At 32.9% G+C, this 19,691-nt stretch overlaps 1 protein-coding gene across 1 annotated transcript in view; it reads left to right on the plus strand.

Moving 5' to 3' along the window:
- Window positions 1–19,691, plus strand: part of XRCC4 (X-ray repair cross complementing 4) — a 221,872-nt gene that overhangs the window by 125,039 nt on the left and 77,142 nt on the right. The window contains exon 7 of the mRNA XM_045566379.1: window positions 14,800–14,947. Coding sequence (XP_045422335.1) covers window positions 14,800–14,947 — 148 coding nt within the window. The remainder of the gene's footprint in view (window positions 1–14,799; window positions 14,948–19,691) is intronic.

Below are 19,691 nucleotides of genomic sequence, written 5' to 3' on the forward strand. Positions count from 1 at the left end.
CTGGAGACTAGAAGTCTAAGATCAAGGTGTTAGCAGGTTTGGTTTCTCCTGAGACCTATCTCCTTGATTTGCACGTGGCCATCTTCTTCTCTATACTTGCACATCCCTGATGTCTCTTTCTCTTCTCATAAACACACCAGTCATATTGGATTAGGGCCCACCCATGTGTTTTCATTTAATGTTAATTACCTCTTTAAGGCCATGTTTCCTAACAGAGTCATATTCTGAGGTATATTGAGGATTTAGGACTTTAATGTAAGAATTTTGGGGGAACACAATTCAGTCTTTAACAAGGAATTTCTTACCAACAAAATAGGCAGTCTGCTTCACACAGTTACCCTGGAAAGGATTGTGGACCAATTTAATGAGAATGAGAACTAGAAAAGAGATACCAAAAGAGAGGGTACTGATCCTGAATACCAATGTAAGGAGGCTCAAGGTGGCAAGAGATTGGAAAACTGGAAGCATATTTTAATACTGTGGAGAAAGGAAGGACAAAACAGGAAGATGTGGTAGGCTTGTTGATCTACCTGGCCTCTCTAGTTGCAAGCAGAAACCTAATGTTGAGGGCTCTGCAAAGCTTATATCCCTACTGCATGCCTGCCACTGAGAAAGTGTAATTAACAGAGAGTGGAGGAAGAGGAAGAAATAGTGGGGATGTGACAGATGAAGGCAGGTTCTTAGAGCATATCTTTTTAAAATAATATGTAAAGTTAAAATGTTTTTGGAATTAAAGTGGTATAACTAATTTAAAGATATTTTTCTATTATTCCAAGGATTGTACTATTATACATGGTATACATAATAGAAAAATAAATATGACTTTCCTCATTATGTGCTTGAGTAAATTTAACCTCATTATGGGTCAAATTTGCCTGTTATTTCATATGTTTAATACTTTTAAATTATATACTAGACATTCTAATTTCCATATTATTGAGAGTCTGGAATTTGTTGTCTTTCTTTAAAGAATTTTGAGTTTTGTTCTGGCAGACAGTTAATTTGCTGGCAAATCAGCTTGATCCTTTTTCTTCTTTTTTATAAGCTTAATTAGGGTATGTCTGGACATTTTAGGGGTGTCACTGGAGTGCTCAGCGTTTTCAGTGAGGTCTTTTACTCTGCCGGTCTGAAGTTCTACATCTTCCAGTGTATGTAACATCTAGATTTCTATTCATATCACAGCTCATGAGTCATCAGGAAGCTATTTTCTGCTAAAGCTTCAGTCTTTGTGCATATGCAGCTTAATATTCATCCAATTTCTTATGATAAACCTTTTGGGGCTCATTTTTGGTGTAGTTATGTCTTCTCCACTACTCTGCCTTGTAAATTCTAACTATTCCAATAGCACTAAACTAACTTTTGCCTCTTCCATTGAGTAAGGTCATTGTACTTTACTTGGACTTCATCTACTTACCTGTGCTAAGGTCCAGAAAATGCCTCCAAGTAGAAAAACAGAGTGATCCTGGGGCTCACCTCTTGTATCTGCCTTCTTTCAGGAAGCACAGTCCTATACAAACTGTTCTCCAGTGTTGAAAACCAGTAATTTCTTCCTGAGGAATTGAAAGCATCTTTAACATAAATTTTCTATAAAGTTAATTCAACTTCTTAGAGGTTGTTTTTTGCTACGATCAATTTTATATATTTCATACTAATAATACTATTGTTTTGAAGAAGTTAAACATGAGTATATGTTAGCAACATATCAAAGATAAATTGCACCAGCTTGAAACATTAATGTAAACCACTTTATAAAAACCCCATCCTGAGAAAGAGCAGCATGTTAAAATCACTTGTGTTGAGGAAAGTTTTCTGAGAATGGTTCTGTTAAAGAAAGCTTGTTTTCTTAACTTTTCATGTCCTCGGGTAACAAAATCAACATTCTTCTGTATTTAATGAAAATAAGTTGGGGAAAAAGCAACAGGTATTTTGGTAATAAGAAAACTATTTAGAGCTTAAATCACTAGGGTACCCTGTTTTCTTTATTGTAATTACTGAAACAAGAGATTTTGAAATTAATCTGTTGCTGTATAGACTTGGAGAAGGGAGTCTAGGAAGTGAGTTAAATGACCTTATTGATCTTTGGACCTATCATGTTCAGTGTAATTACCTAGAGTTAGTAGATTTTAAAATAATTTATTGTCTGAAAGCATAAACAAAACAGAAATAATGTAGCTAGAAACCTATGAATATAATTTTATTATCACTATAGAAATACATTAATAAAGATATAAATAAGGAGAAATTAGACAAAAATTACTTTTTGAATAATTGTATAAGATTTTTTTAGCTGAAAATTCATAGGTATCAAAATGTGCCAGCGGCAGTCTATTTAAATTTCAAAAAAAAAAAATGTCCATTTGACATCTGTATTTAAAAGGAATAATTGTTTATCTAAAGAAACTGCTATGGATAAAGTAAATAATTGTTTGAAAGACATCTGAAAATATTTATTTGATCAGGGAAGAAAATAATACAGATTAATTTTAGAAAAGTTTCCATAAAAATTTCTTTCTTGATCTTCACCTCTCTTTCCCTTTAGCCCCCTCTCCTCCTCTCCTTTTCAATATCTTTCTCTCAATCTCTCTCCCTTCTTCCCTCTGCAACAATCACGTGACCTACCAGAAATGGATTATTGTTTATTGACTACTCACTCTTGAAGGCCACTGTTTCTTTCACTTTGTTTTTCTATAGATGAAAATCAATCAAGTTATTCATCAAAGTTTCTTGCAAGTTAATTTTTTTCTATCTTTGGCCTTTCATTCTATTAAGTTAGACATAATTTTTTCTAACTTTTACTTAGAACATTTATATTTTTATTTTCCAATTGATATTCCAGTGTAGATACAGATATCTATGTCTATATCTATGTATCTATCTGAACAATAACAAAAATACAGACTTTTTTTTTTTCTGTACTTTCCCAGCTGTGTTATGTTAACCTCCCTTGTGTAACTATATTCCTTGGCTAAGATATCTGGTAACCATTATTTACAAATAATATACTCCTTTGTACAAGATTAGAATAGTCTCCACAGGGACACTTTAAATACCAACTCCAGTTTAATGTGTTAAGCTTTGAATTCAGTGTTGGCCTTACAATGAAAATGACAGACTTTTTTTTAAAGTTATATTTGTGGATAAACAAATCAAACTTTTATTTTGTTGCTTTTATTTAACTCTGTGTTTAATTAGAAAAGGTTTTCTGTCCTTCAAATTCCACTTAAAAATTTTTATTATTTTCCTTGTTGCTATTTTTATTCAACAAGAATTTTGGGGGGCACCTAATATGCACTAGGCAACATAATGAACCATTTTTCTAAATGTCAATTTATCATGGAAAATTAAGAAATATCAAAAATATGGGCATACACGAAGCATTTATTTCATTGCAAAGATGTTTTTTATGTAGGTAGTCTTTATTCATCTTTTCCTTCCATTTTATACAAAACGGTAATGCTAAAAAATTACCAGCCTTTCATAATGACAGTTTGTCCATTTTAGTTTATAACTAAATGTTTAGGTAAATGCATTTTGTGCATGAGTGTATTTTATGAATTTCAGAGATAGTAAGAGAACCTTATGAGACCTACTGTGATATGATGTCCCTACTTCCAGTTTCAAGATTAAAACATTTTATGAGAAGGAAATTTGGACTTCCTAGTCATTTATGAATCACAGTAGAGTGACATCAAACATACACTAACCTTCTTTAACTGTGTTTGCTATGTAAATACAGGTTTTACAGAGGGGAAAAAATGATATTTTTAAATAGTTCTGCTGATTGCCTGCAATTCCACTTATAAGTGTATGTCCACAAGCAGTGGATTTAATCAAGTGTAACAGGAGTTAATACCAGTTGCAAAAACTTACGAATAAGTAGGAAAAATTCTAAAGATTTGGGTCCATTGACAAAGAAATGATAAGCACTATTTAGATAGCCAAGCAATCTTAGAGGAAAGAAAACAATGAAAAATTAATTGGTAACCATAGAGAAATCTGATTAAGGAAGGATCAGAGGAACTAATACATCTTCCACAGAAGATTAAGATGATAATACTAGGCTGGCAAGTTGAATCCTTCTATATTGATATGTTTAGATCATTGAAAACCTAGAGTGATTTTTTTCCTGAATAAAATTTCCATATGAAATTATGTACTATGGTATATCAATAGTATTTATGCATGTATACCATACTGAGTTATGTAATAATACATAGCACTATGTATTACTATACATAATGGATAATTTAAAGTTAATATTCAAAGGTAGTTTTGATTAATTGTGATTGTTTGCCTTGTGCACTGAATTTACAATAAGATTCAACCCTTGTGTGTCTGCTACTCACGGGGAGAACCTAAAACATTTTTCTTCATTTTTCTTGGTCAGTTCATTTTTCTTAGTCGGTGACCACTCTGCTATAATGCAATGATAGGAGTAGTGGAAGGTGCTGTGCTATATGGGCACAAAGGAGGGACACCTAATCAAGACTTTTGAAATCAGAGAAGCCTTCCTGACAGAAGTGATATCTTTACTGAGATATCAAGGATGGTTAAGAGTTGAGTGATAGGTAGAATGCCCTTTCTGGCAGAAGATTGATCACATGTGCAAAGTCCAGGAGCAGAGGGAGAGAATGGTACATCTGATAAATGTCCGTATGGCTGTAGAAGTAAGCTGACCAGGAAGAGGACATTTTAAGTTACTCTAGGGAGTTTTATCTTTATTTTGAAGCCAGTGGAAAAGGACACGACTTGATCAGATTTTCATTTTTAGAAAAATTCTCCTAGATGTTTTGTAGAGAATTAATTGTATCTGCTTTGGACATGTAAAAGCTATGGCAATATCTAGGCAAGAGACTTAGAAATATTGGGGATATAGGCCGGGCACGGTGGCTCACGCCTGTAATCCTAGCTCTGGGAGGCTGAGGCGGGTGGATCGCTCGAGGTCAGGAGTTCGAGACCAGCCTGAGCAAGAGTGAGACCCCGTCTCTACTAAAAATAGAAAGAAATTATCTGGCCAACTAAAAATATATATACAAAAAAATTAGCCGGGCATGGTGGCTCATGCCTGTAGTCCCAGCTACTCGGGAGGCTGAGGCAGTAGGATCACTTAAGCCCAGGAGTCTGAGGTTGCTGTGAGCTAGGCTGATGCCACGGCACTCACTCTAGCCCGGGCAACAAAGTGAGACTCTGTCTCAAAAAAAAAAAAAAAAAAAAAAAAAAGAAATATTGGGGATATAGAGAATTATTAGACAGATTTAAGAACTTTTTAGGTCATACTAATTAGATTTGCAAGATGAAGTTTTGAAAGACATCAAGACTGATTTCCAGTTTGAGGCTTGGCAAGTTATGTGGACAGTGACATTATGAAGGGTTTGTCCTGAACACGTTACTAAGACAGCATGCTCAAAATAAGGAGTTGGCATGTTGCTAACAATGATTGCTAACAGTAAGAAGATTGCTACCTTTGAAAATTCTTTAAATAAAAGGTCTAGTGAAAAAAATACATTCATAATAAACCATAATAAATTTCCCAGATGTTATGCTTCCTGTCAAATAGATCCTTAAAGTAACTTTTGCTTTTGTCTAATCTCGAGTACCGATGGCAAAACCATATACAAATTACTCATTTTAAAAACAAAACTTTTCAAGGTTTTTGTTGAAATTTTTTTTAAATCATAAATAATATGAAACAGTATAATATAAAGAAAAATATGTAGATGTTTGGGAATGAAAATTCTAAAGAAAAACTTACTAATGTGGGCAAGGCATTTGACCCAATACTAATGTACAAGTACTTCAAAATGGCCTGAAAGTTTATTTTACCAAATTCAGACAATATAAGATAATTATTTCTTAAAACATAATGAAGTAAATTATAGAATCAGGGCATTTTTTTAATACCAGAAGTAACTAATTGGTCTAACTTCTCCACACCTAATTTTATGGGTTAAAAAAGAAGAAACTTTACAGAGTTGCTTTATGACCTGTCCACAATCATTGAGACAATGATTAAAAGACTCACTTTGGCATCCTTCTAATATTTTATTAGTTCAGTGTAAATATTATCTTAGCTATTTGATCATTTGGTGCTGATTTTTTCTTAATCCTTCTCAGTGAAAGTATTGCCTTAGTCACATTTGGTTTGAAAGCTAGTTAGGACATGTCTAATATTGAAAATCTGGGAATCTCCTGTTTGAAAATCATTCCACAGTTTTCAAGAGACACTTCATATTCACTTGTTCATAGAACCACTACAAACCGGCTAATTATATCACAAAGTCCTTACCTTTATTGTAAAGGAGTTTAAAGAAGTACAAATAGAGTATTTTTTCCAAACTTTTCTGAGATTAAGCATGCATTGGCTAAATGAAGTAGAAAAGTCTATCATTGTCACATGAACTCAGTCAAGTTGTTCTTTCTACTCCTGTTAATGATTAGAGTTTGTGGCGTCCAGTACTGATTCTTATCCACCAAATTCACCAGATTATTATGTAGCACTTCACTCTGCCAATTTTGTCAGGTTCTGATTTTGATTTATTAGTCAAGCCAGTGATCTTGTCCTAGTTCTAACCAGTTAGCCTAGAGTCACTGTGGGTACTGCAATATGTTGGTAAGACATTATTTTAGAAAGATTTTATATTTTATTTTTGCCAAAGTTTTTCCATCTATACTAGCTCAATTAAGTCCTCTCCAAGCTTTGTAAAAAGTCTAGATTTTATTAACAGTTGACCAAAATCAAAAACAATGAAAATTTCAAAAATCCTCAGAAATTTCCATGTAGAAAACACTAATAATTAGCTTAGGTTGACAGAAGTCCATACCTAACTCATGTACAACAATGAAAGCTTAATGTTGGCTCCAAACATTTCATGACATTGGTAGCTATTTAAAACCAAGAAATTGTAGTTTTGTTTTCTGAAAATTTGTTAACCATTAAAAGTGCTTTCCAAGGTTTGTTATTTTTAACTGCAAAATAATATGAACTGAAGGCTTAATGTTGCTCTTTCATAAATTGTTTTTCCTTACTAATTTTTTTTCTTGAGTTTAACTGGAACTGGCAGCATCAGGCATAATCAATAGTGTCATATTTCACAGAGATGCAAAATAATTAAGAATTTATTTATTATTAATTCCATTATTAATATTTAAAAATTATAGCAATCAATGAATATTTATTGAAGGATTACTATGGGTTCTACACCATGCTAGTCTGTCTTGAACTAGCAGTGAATAGGAAACCCTCTGCCTTCATGGAGTTTATAAATATGGGTAAATTGTTATAAGTTATATGAAATCTGGGGAGGTTTGAAAACAATCCAAAAGGACTACCCAAAAAGGAGATTGTATAGTTTCAGTTCAGATTTGCTATTTGAGTTTATTCTGAAACATACTCGAAACCTAATTTTAAAATGCAGTCTTTTCTTAAATCAATTTACTTAGAGTGAGCTAGCCTTTTAATTTTCTCTTTTGGGAAATCTACTTCAGAGCCCTCTGATACTAAGGATTATGCTTTCAAAAGACATAGCTATACAAGAAGGAAAACAATGTAAGAAATCAAGTTTAATAGATGTTTGACGATGGAAAGAAAAACTGAAGCTTCACAGATTAATTTGGAAAAAGTAGTAGTAAAAGGCTGGAAAACTGTGCCTTCCTTAGAACTTGTAAAGTGTTCCTTTATAATTGCTTGTGTAGCTTTCTTGAAAATAGTTGTATACTTCTGTCCTATTTAATTATAAACTTTTTGAATGCATGCTCATGGTGTCTTCTGGATAGTGCCTGATACATAATAAACAATCAATAAATATTTGTTGAATGAAGGAAAGAATGAATGAATTCTTAAGGTTTGAAAAAGTGAGCTCCTTTGGTGGTAAAATTTTTTAAAATATTTTTTTAAAATTAAACATTGGATTGTTTTGTAGGCATAGAACAATACTTAATATAATCAACCTTCATTATTTTAACGTTGTAGATCCTTCTGAAGTTTGGTTTTATCTTTAGTGACCTAGCCTGCCTCTGACATTGAGAGTATTGGATTTCCAAAGATGACCTCTTGAAATACCCCAGTGTCAGTAGGAATTTGTTGTTAAGTCTGACTCCAGCTATGCTGGCTGAAAGAGGAGCCTGACTTTTGACAAAGTATATATACATGGACATGCGTGCGCACACATACACTTTTAAGTGTTTAGTGCTATGTTAATTACCAGTTTATTTTGGTGATTGCTGCTTAATAGGTTAGACCACTGACCTTTCTTGTAAGATGGTCATCAGTTATTCAGATTAGGTTGTAAAAACTGGGTAGCAACTGATTACAGATTTGAAAAAAGGCTATTTGATGAATAGTGAGGAAAAATAATGTTTGCTTGTTCGGTGAGATTAGAAATTTACTACCTTAAGATAGGTCACTTTAAGATACTGCTTATTGAAGTATGGTGTGATGGACCTTATCTCAGTTTCTTTTCTTGATTATCTTTATACTTGTCAGTAAGACAAACTACAGAGGCACAAGGTAGTCTGAGGCATTGGTTAGTTGTTTTCTCTGGAGAAAAAAAGATGTTGTTTGAAGTTTCAGATTTAACTTAGGATATATTTTAAGGTTTGGGTTTTGGTTTTTTCCCTTAATATTTTATATCTTTTGAATAAAAACAATAACTTACTGATTGTAAATATTTTGTAAACACTTATGAAATAAATAAAACAGCCCAAAACGGTCATAGCAGACTGGGTACTACTCTATATTCATAACAGATGGTGGTTCTGTGACAATTGGGTTATTTTGAATTTGGAAAATTACTAATTCATCTTATGTTATCTTTTTTTCTTCTTTTCTTTTTATGTCTGTGAGAAGATACAGAAGATAACCTAAAAGTTCTTCAAATTCATCTAAACGAATCTTAATTTGGTCCTTTGTAAGGCAACACATTTTCTTGATTATACTTTAATGATGATATCAAATATTTCTGATACATTTTTATTTAAAAAAATTTGTAAATTGATCTATAATCAATTTACATGTTGATTTATTCTATCTCATCATTTCATGGTTCTTATACATTTTTTCAGCTAAGTAACTTAGGGATTCTGTAATGTGCTCAAGGTAAATGGCACAAATGGAGACCCAAACCCATGTATTCTCACTCCACATTCCCCTACATCTCATTTGGAAGTCTCTAAGTAAAGTTTTTTTTTTTTCCAGAGTATTACAGGGGTACAAACCCTTTGGTTATATAAATTGCCTTTGCACTGCCTGACAAGCGTGCCCATCCCCCAGAGAGCGTGCAACGCATCCTTTAGTTGCGGATTTACCCATCGTCTCCCACCTCCCACCTGCTCGACACCCTGTGAATGTTGCTTCCCATATGTGCACATTAGTCTATAGCCATAGCCATACCACCCTGAACACGCCTGATCTCCTTTGACCTCAGAAGCTAAGCAGGGTTGGGCTGGTTAGTACTTGGATGGAAGTCTATATGTAAGTTTTTGATTAAAAAATAAGATATATATTTGAAAAGAAGAGTTCCAGTTGTGTATTTCCCTTATATAATTGAATAATATGTTAGGGTATAATATAATGCATAGATTCTAGCTGTAGGATGTTCATAATCTGAGTATAGAAACAAAAGATAAAAATAGAGTAACAATACAATATAGTATGTATAAAATGAGTGGTTCAAACTATCAGTCCAACAGAGAAAGGAAAGATTTCTGCGGATTGGAACTACTAGGACGATTGAAATGAGTTGGGCTGTGCTAGAAGGGAGCATATAGCCAATAAAGGAGTGGAGGACATTCAAAACAGGGAAAGTAAGGAACAAGAATGAAGATGTAGGAGCTCTGGAGCCCATGAAATAGCTTATGTGCTATGGTAGAAGATTTGTGAGAGGTGTGGTTAAAAGGCAGATGAGGGTCACATTGTAGAGAGATTGGAGTACAGGTCTAGGATCTTAGGACTTTATTTGATAGGCAATGGGGAACCACTGATGGTTTTTTGTTTGGATATGGCATTTGCAAACAGCACACAATTTTTTTTTTTTCGTGGTCAAGGGACCCAAAGATCAGAGCCTACTTCATTCTATAATTTAATCTAAGAGCTATTTTGTCACTGCCATGAATAACATGCTTCGTGTATGTGTGTGTGTATGTATTTGGAGGGGTCTAGAGATGAGTGTGTGAGTGTGGTGCGGATAAGGGAGGAGAGATGGCAATCTCCATTAGAGTATTGTAGACTTTCTGTATGCCAATCTATATATCGTATGAAGAGAAAAAAATGCCATAAATATGAGATAACAATGAGGGCCTGATTAAAAAATATAAACCTGAAAAAAATGACTTTTAAAAATATTGAGGTGTAAGGGTGAGAGGCTGCGTTTACCAGGTAGTTTAACTTAGAGGAGATTCATCCAAATTCTTGGCAGTTTATCCAATGGTGTCATTTCATTTCAACATTGAGAGTACTCGGAGAAGCCAACACTCTGCCTTTCTCATGTCTGAACTACTGCTGCCAAGATCCTGCAGTTCTTCTGTCAGATGAGAAGAAGTGTGGCTTTTTGTGGAGCCACCTTTCACAATAACAGGACTTGTGTAAAGATTCCCCATTTTCTAGATGCAGTGAACCTAATGAGAACTTGAAATTTATCCCACAGCTACGCCAATCAGTATTTCAGCTGTAGTAACTTAATTGGCAATCGTTTTTTATTTTCTTTTATTTTCTTTTTAAAAGGATTCCTGGAAATGGTGAAAGACACATTGTCATGACAAAGAAGCTGATGATTATGTTAAAAACTGAGAATTCTGGAGGTGGAATCTCAGGAAAAAAACTCCTCAGTCAATATCAAATCTATACTCTTCTGCCTGAATTTGAAAGCTTGAAAATTTATTTAATACATCTGTCTCCTTTTTCCTTCCATTTCTTCCCTGATGCCCATACTTATCCTGTCTCATGTCCCACATCTTTGTCTCTCATGAACACCATTCCAAGGAGGTCACACTCCTCCTCATTACCCTTTGGACAGTTGCCATTCTTTTCCAATTCTATTCAAGTTCTTACTCACATCTAAAATGAGTTTGTGTAACCTACTATGTATAACCTTAATATGAATTGCTATTTTTTCTTAAAAATGAGATGGAAGATTTGATTTGAAAGTGAAAACTTGAGTTGTTGCACTTAAAAATATGTAAGGTTTTGAATACTATAGACATCTTGGAAGCCCCTATCTTTGACCTCTTATTGATATAGTTCACATCCCAAACAGCATTGCTTGTTTGAAAACCCACAATCATTGTTCAAGAGATCTCACTTCAGAATAGAAATGTAATATTTAGCATCAAGACCACAGGGAATAAAAGGACCAAACTATCACAAGTAGAGGACAGAGGCAGAATGGGTTAAAATTTGAAAATGTTTCAGATGAACAATTCAGTACTTAGATACCAGGTGTTGGAATAGTACCTCTTTTTCCTGATTTCTGGCATTGTAGGATGGAGAGAGAGAAGCCTTATTAAAGACTAGATAGAGATCAAAACTTAATTTTTTAAAGAAATATTTAAAGTGAAAGGATCTATTATGATACAATTTGCTATAACACGTGCTTGAAAAACTGAGGGAAGACTGTTTTCCTTGATGTAAACACAAATCAAAAAATATACATTGTTTAAACAGTAACTAAGCTTACACAGCTAGCCCTTTTTCCTCATGACAATTTCCTCATGTCTGAACTGTAATTGTCAAGAGAAATGAATCATAATGTTGTGGTGAACTGGCCGGAAATACTTGTCAACACACAACTTCAGTTTCTTTGTGGTAACTAACAATAGCCACCAAGAACTTTGAAGTTTGAGATTAGACACTTCCACACAATTCTGCTTTAAGACAACAACAACAACAATAATAATAATAATGAAATGTATTAAATTTTGCCACACATACAATTAGTAACTATAAATTTGCTTATAAATAAGTATAAAATAATTCATGAGCTTGTTCAATAAGTTTGAAGAAATTCTAAGCTCTCTGTCCTTTTAGGTGTCCTAGTCACCACCTCATAGAAAATGTTCTTCATATTTGGCAAATATAAAGATCGCAGAGGCAGGGATGACAGTACTTCCTGTCATCAAACAACCATGACTATACAGAGTTCACAGATGGATACAAAACCACTTAAAGAGTTAACATAAGACATCATCTCTAAGTGTCAATAGGCCTCATGGGATTTTTTTTACCTTATTCATAAAATGGTGGGAAGTATCTCTAAAATATTTTAGCCAATCTATATATCTCTAGTACTTTTAATTCCACTTATGAAAGCCCATATACAATATTCATTGAGTTAGTTTACATGCCTTGTTTTTATTAATTGATACAGATTTTTGTCATTCAGTATACTAATTAGTATTAATAAATCATCAGGTATTGATTGATAGATGAACAACAGAAGTGTTTATAGTAGCCCCCTCAGGAGTATGGATTTTTTTTATCCTATCAATCTGCTCCTGGTCTGTGCATTCCTGGTTAGATTCTAGAAATACCTGGGTTATAGCTCACCCTAACTAACACACCTTTAGTCACATTGTATCTTAAAGTAAATTGCAGACATTATAACAAATGGTGTAAACACATCTCACATAGAATATCCTTTTGGTTGCCAGTTGTAAGCCATCATTTGGAGTTTTGAAGTGAATGGCAGAACTTTTTAGTAACTTTATTTTTTTTAATCTTACCTTATATTTTAATTTAAACTTAATATTCTTTCTTCCTAGATATCCTCTATGATATTAAATATAACCTTTCTCCATTTTGCAAATGTATCTACAATTGAAATATCCTCTACCTCCAGTACTTTTGCTAGTTTTGTTCATAGGCCAGCCTATGTTTTATGCTTTAATGAGTCACATCATAGCTTAATAAAAATTGGAAAATCATTCAGCTTTCATGTGGTCAGAAAAATTCCCTTTGTAATTTATCCTTCTCTACTCCCAGTACATTTTTAGAGGCTAATGAAATAATGTACAAGAAATCTAGTGGAAACTATATGTCCTAAAACTTAAACAGCTTTGGAAAGTATAATAGGCTTTGATAGAAATTCAGTTAATATTTGATCAAGGAAAAATGTACCCATGAGGGAAAAATATTTTTTAATTCTCATAATGATAAAATATAAGAGCAAAGGCTATGTGCTTTGGGCAAGTCACTTAATCTCTCTAAAGCCTTGGTTTCCTCATAAATAAAAGGAAAGTGATAATAGTAAGTACTTTAAAAGTTATTTTAAGGATTAATAAGATAATACATGTAAAACCCTTAGCAAAGTACCGAGCATGTAAGTTCTGAAAAATAGTAGTCATTATTAAGAAAAGAAAAATCAAGAGAAGAGTTTCAAGGGAGTGGTCAACAATGTCCAAATAATCTCGGAGAGATCAAGTAAAGTATGAACTGCACCAACTGAAAACTCAACATGCAGCCTTTTTCTGCTAGAATGTGATATATGTGATATATGTGTATGGGAAAAACCACTCATTCTGCAAAACTGCACACTAAACATAAATGAGGCTTATGGGAAAAAAATTAAGGTTTGGGCAGAGCATTCAAGATGTGTACAGTTTTGTCATTGTTGTTTTTAGGTCTCTAGTTAAAATCCTAATAAAAATACTGGCGCCATTAGATCTCCAGCACCCAGCATCATAGTCAACTGACCTTTATATCACACTTCCTCTCAAAGGGAGGAGATGTGAATTATTGAATGCATTTGATTCCAATAGTTTCATCAAAATAAAAAATCTCATTTAAGATACAGGGAGAAATGTTTTCACAACTTCAGCAGATCTTTTAACTTTTGAAAAGAGTATAGAGCTCTTGACTACCTCACTGTATTAAACCAGCCCCTATTTGTGCTAAAGGAATGGACTTATACATCCTGGACTTTCAGCACACCCTGTGTGAGACCTTTGTACATTGCTAAAGCTTTCTCTTTGATTGGAATGATAGCTTGCCCCTGATTGCTTTTAAATGTTACCATACTGGGAAAAAATCACACGAACCAACATCCTAATGTTCAAATTATATTTATATCATTGCTTTATTTACCAATAGCAGAGGGCCCCTTTTCTTTTATAGTAGCATATATTATAGTGGAATTTACTGAATGTGAAGGAATAAATAAACTCCTCTAAAGCTTTTTGGAACTAAGTTGTTAATAAAGAATAGAGGAATATAACTCAAGCATGTTTCTATTGTTGCTTCTGTTTCTCTTCTTTCAAATACTTTGAGGCATAATTTAATGGTTTAGCCACATTAGATAGTTGTGTTATTATTTTCTTACATTATTCTTGTACTTATTTCTCACACTTAGCTTAAAAGTCTATGAAATTATCTCTGAGTCCACTAACAAAAGTCCTCGTTTCTGCTGATAATTACTGTTTCATATCCACTTGATTTATATCATTCCTATAGCAGTTTTTTTTCCCAGACAGTATTTGGAGGTGGTTCAAGGCATCTGTCTGGTTCTAGTAGTGAGAGATTAAACTGTGCTAATAATGCATTTAGGAAGGTGGTTGCCTGAGAATATGAAAAGACCATTTTGATCAAATTATTCCACGTGTACAATACATGTAATGTTTTGCATTAGTACTAATGTGTTATACGCCATCTAACTGGCTCTCTTCATCAAATCTGAGTAAAGGTTTAAGAGAATAGTTTTGCTATATTTTAACTGTCACCTTATGTCAATACTAAAGCAGCAAGTTGATATTTTACTAACAAATTATGTGCATAATTTTGTTGAGTCATTTTCTTATGTCATTTTGTTTTAGCCACTGTAAGTAAAGATGACTCCATTATTTCAATTCCTGATATCACTGATATTGCACCAAGTAGAAAGAGGAGGCAGCGAATGCAAAAAAATCTTGGGACAGAACCTAAAATGGCTCCTCAGGAGCATCAGCTTCAAGAAAAAGAAAAGTAAGTTATTTTATTCTTTGCCAAATAGATGACATTTTTAAAAATCTAATACATAATCTTAAAAATTATATTTTTTTCTATATTTACTTAAAGTTATTTTTAAGAATAAAAATTTTGATTTTGGAAATTGTAAAATGTTTGAATTAATATATTTTCTCTGATATTTGGTTAATTCCTATTAATATTTAAATCAGATACGCTAAAAATATAAGCAAAAATATTTTTCTTGTAGTTTTTATGAATTAATTAAAAATGGCATGTAGTATGCTAAAAATAATAAAATCCAGCTTCTGTTCAGTAAAGTATTTCAATCTAATTTACTGCTTAAAAGAGACCCATATAGCGTTCAAATTAGCCACTTGATTTGGTTATGCTTGATATTTTTTCAAGTAAAATATTTCTTCTTAGTCATCTGTTTATTTCTTTTAAGTTTTGACATTATATATTTTATTTTACATTATTTCCACTGGTTTTTCACTCTTTGCTTCTGACTTCCCTCTATCAATGTACATTCCAATTTAGTTGTAATGAGTTGAGAAGTTGGAATACTTAACATTTCATTGCAGCAAAACAATGAGCACTTGTAAAGAATATTATCAGTTGAATCCAAGATGAATGTGTATATCATTTGTATGGTTGGTTATGTGTATATATGCTCTGAGAATTTATTTTTTCTTTAAATTTTTTCTTAATTTTGTAAACAGTTATTGAACAGTGACCATATGACAGGTGATGTTACAGTCCAGGGATTTTCAAAGTGTGGAATGGTAGGGGTAGGGGACCACAAGGTCTATCCTTCTTCAATTCCATACCTGTGTGAGGCTGGATTTTCTTCATATCCTTCAATTAAAATAACATGTCGCAGCTGATTGAATACAGAAGCTAATGAAAATCCAACTGTTTTCAATCAAACCAGCCAGCAAACAGATGTGCATAAGTATAAAACAATGCCCTTAAAAGATTTTTTTGTTTGGAAAATATAATGATGTTTCATAAAGAATATGTTATTCATGTTATCATATACTGGATGCATGTTATTTTTAAGTGATTTAATGGCTATTCTCAAATTTTCTCAGTTTTAATTTTGAGTATGGCAATAGTCCACACAAACTAAAATGTGGACTCAAAACTCTTGAGACCGTCCAGAATTTTTAAAAGTATAAGGGGTACTTAGAGCAAAAGGCTTTAGAATTCTATCATTGGCAATGAGGATGCCAAGGCTTAGGCACAGTCCATCCCGTCAGGAAACTGGCAGCCTCAGAGGAACGTATTTTCATTTCTCACATAAAAATAAGTATTACATAATAAACAGTGGGATTATTTTGTCTGTTTATCATTGGGTTTTTATTGTCTCCACAAGTGGCCTGATCTACTTGTACTTAAAAATGCAATCTGTATACTACACTGAGTCCCAATGTCTTTAAACAATATATGCAAAAACCCAGTATGGTTTGTGTTTATCATCCGAATGTATTAATTAGCTCATAACCCATTGATTGAGTTCATAGAGTTCAAATATGATCTCTTTTACATAATGAACCAAAAATATTTCCAATTTACAAACATTGGGATAGCCAAACTATTTTTGTAGATTAACATGAGAAATAATAAAATTTCAAGCAATTTGAAATATTCAGAATGCTTCATTAAGCCAATCAGTAAACAGGTGACTAATGAGTATTGGTTATTGCCAGGCATAATATTGATCATGCTGAGCACTCAGGGGAGTGGAAAATAGATACAACTCTTGTCCTTATAGAACTTTTGGTCTAATTGTTTTATCTGATAAAGTTTCAGGGTGTGAGGTAAGAAAGAAATATATTGGTTTTATGTTAGAGAGCATCTTAGGACTTTTCACTCTATGTGTGAACTAAAGGTAAGGTTTTGAGGTTACTTACATTTTCTGAGTACACTGTATTGCTTAAATGGGTTTCTGATATGCATGGTACAAGGAGGAAGGAAATTTAGCTATGAATCAAGACTCCATATTTTTATTTAGCTTTTTAATAAAGGCAATGTGTTAGTTTCTACAAACATACATACAATTAATATTCTGTTCCTTTTCTTTTCCACATTTAGATGATCATGTCAATGCTTGTTTTCTATACTCTCACCATTTTAAAAGTTGGCATAAACCATATCAGCTTTTTTGAACTGTCAGCTAATTATAACATTGTAGGGCCTTTAGGCAAGACTGCCCCTAAATACAAATGAAAAACACGTGTTAGATGTCAGGAAGAATTTTAAAGATTAAAGGAAATTTAGTATAACATGTATCAATCAGATGGTAAGTGATTGATACCCTGCCTTATAATTTCTTCTCTTTTGCCCAAATAAAACAAAAAGTTAAATTATGTATTTTGTTCTTATTTTACTTTTTATACTTTAGGAATATTTTTTCATTTTAAATACAGGAGACTGAAATTTTATGGCTCTCAAAAATTTAAAATATTAGTTCTACTTTCCCAGTTCTTTTTATCAAAAAAAATTAGAAGCTCCTACAAAAGTAAAAATAAGCCATTAGCTATAAAAAATAACCTTAGAATAAGACATTCTCAAATACTAATGATTAGTACATATTTTATGTTGTTAAATTAAATCTGCTATTATTTTTCTGCCTTCCTAGCTATCAACAATATATACATCAATTAGGTTAATGTACCCTAGCAATAGCCTCCCAAGCAAATACAAATGTGGTTAGTTTGCTACTTGTGGGTGAAAAGACATCCGGCCCTACCTCTAAACTTAATAGTTCCCTGGGCCCTTTAATAGATTCCATGACCTACTGTCCCTTCAGACATTCCCACTGGTCATCTAACATACACTTCCTCTATTTGGCTTATCTTGGCCTTTCCAGCTCTGCATCTCAAGAATAAACAAAATGGGGAGAAGGGGTGGTCATAGGTACTATGATTTAATTTCTTTTTTCTGTCTATAGAAGACATTTTATCTTTCTAGGATTTAGTTTTTCTCATCTATAAATGAAAGGATTACACTAGATGATCTGTAAGATCTCTCCCAATATTCATAATTCTATTACACCTTTAACTATTTATCACTTTCAAGACATAAATATGATTTAGCAATAAATTACTTCCATATTTATTAGCTACTATCAATTAAAATTTGTGAAACCATTAAAAATATAACATATCTATCCATGAGAAAATTATCTGTTTTTTAAATTTAAGTATTTATACGTAAAATTTTACAATGTAAAATTTTTGGTACTTTTTAAATACCACAGGTTACTTTGTATTCTTAAAAATACTAAATACTTCTCTATAAAACAAAAATCATAGTGACTTTTAAATTTAGCTGAACATTTATTATGACCCTATGTCATTGGGATAATGACAAGGTGTCAGAGTACAGAGATACAAAAATAAATAAGAATTGTGATAAGTGCTTCCCATGTTATCTCACTTAAATCTCACACAAATCTTACAAGGTAGGTATTAACTTACCCTTCTTACACATAAAAAGCAGCCAAGGCTCAGAAAGATGTAGTTATTTTTCCAGAGCTGCACAACCAGTGTTTGGAAAGTTTGTGCTAGGTCCAACCAAAGCTTATAATCTTTTGAGAGACAAGAGATATACAGAAATAATTTTGTGATTATAAGAGTATAGTATAGTATATTGCAAGGGTATAGTACATCAACTGTAAGGTTCTAAATTGTAATCATTGGAATTATGTTTCAGATTTTAAATATACCATCTATCATAAGTGGGAATGGATTTAGGGCATTTTTGTTTGTTTGTTTTTTGAGACAGGGTCTTACTCTGTCACACAGGCTGTAATGCATTGGCACAATCATAGCTCAATGCAGCCTTGAACTCCTGGGCTCAAGTGATCTTTCTGCCTCAGCCTCCTTAGTAGCTGGGACTACAGGCTTATGCCACCAGGGCCAGCTAATTTTTTTTTTTTAATAGACAGAATCTCCCTGTGTTGCCCAGGCTGGTCTCCTACTCCTGGCCTCAAGTGATCCTCCTCCCTTGGCCTCCCAAAGTGCTAGGATTACAGGCATGAGCCATCATGCCCAGCCAATTCAGGGCATTTTATTTGAATCTGAGAACCACTTTTTTTCTTGGAAGCTTACTTACATTCCTTGCTATTTACTATCTTGCATTACTTGAAATTGTGATTTATAGAGTTGCTTGTTATGTCTTTTTAATTCTGTATATTAAAATGATCCAGCTGACAAAGACTACAGAAATTGCAAAATTATTTTCATATTTATATACTTTACTTTCATAATATCATTAGGTAAAATCCTGAGTGTAAACAAGAACATTGTTTTTGTAAATATGTAAGGGCACAATATGTACCTAAATACAACAGTACAATATGTTAGGGCTTTATGAAGCACCCACCTTAAAATTTTAATGAAATCATGCTTTATCAGACAACATAATAACCAAGGAAGAATTTTTTCTTTTATATTTTCCTTAAATTTAGAAGCTCTTATTATTTCTTCCAACATTCTAAAAAAGCAAATACAGTAGTTCTCTCTTATCTGTGATTTTGCTTTCCATGGCTTTAGTTACCCATGGTTAACTGTGGTTTGAAAATATTAAATGAAAAATTCCGGAAACAAACAGTTCATAAATTTAAATTGTGCACTGTTCTGAGTACAATGATGACATCTCACGCTGTCCTTCCTCGTCCAGGCCAGGACATGAATCGTCCCTTTGTCCAGTGTATCCAGGCTGTATACACTATTCGCCTGTTAGTCACTTAGTA

The sequence above is a fragment of the Lemur catta genome, chromosome 12 (assembly GCF_020740605.2).
Source record: "Lemur catta isolate mLemCat1 chromosome 12, mLemCat1.pri, whole genome shotgun sequence".
In the NCBI taxonomy this organism is placed as follows: Eukaryota; Metazoa; Chordata; class Mammalia; order Primates; family Lemuridae; genus Lemur; species Lemur catta.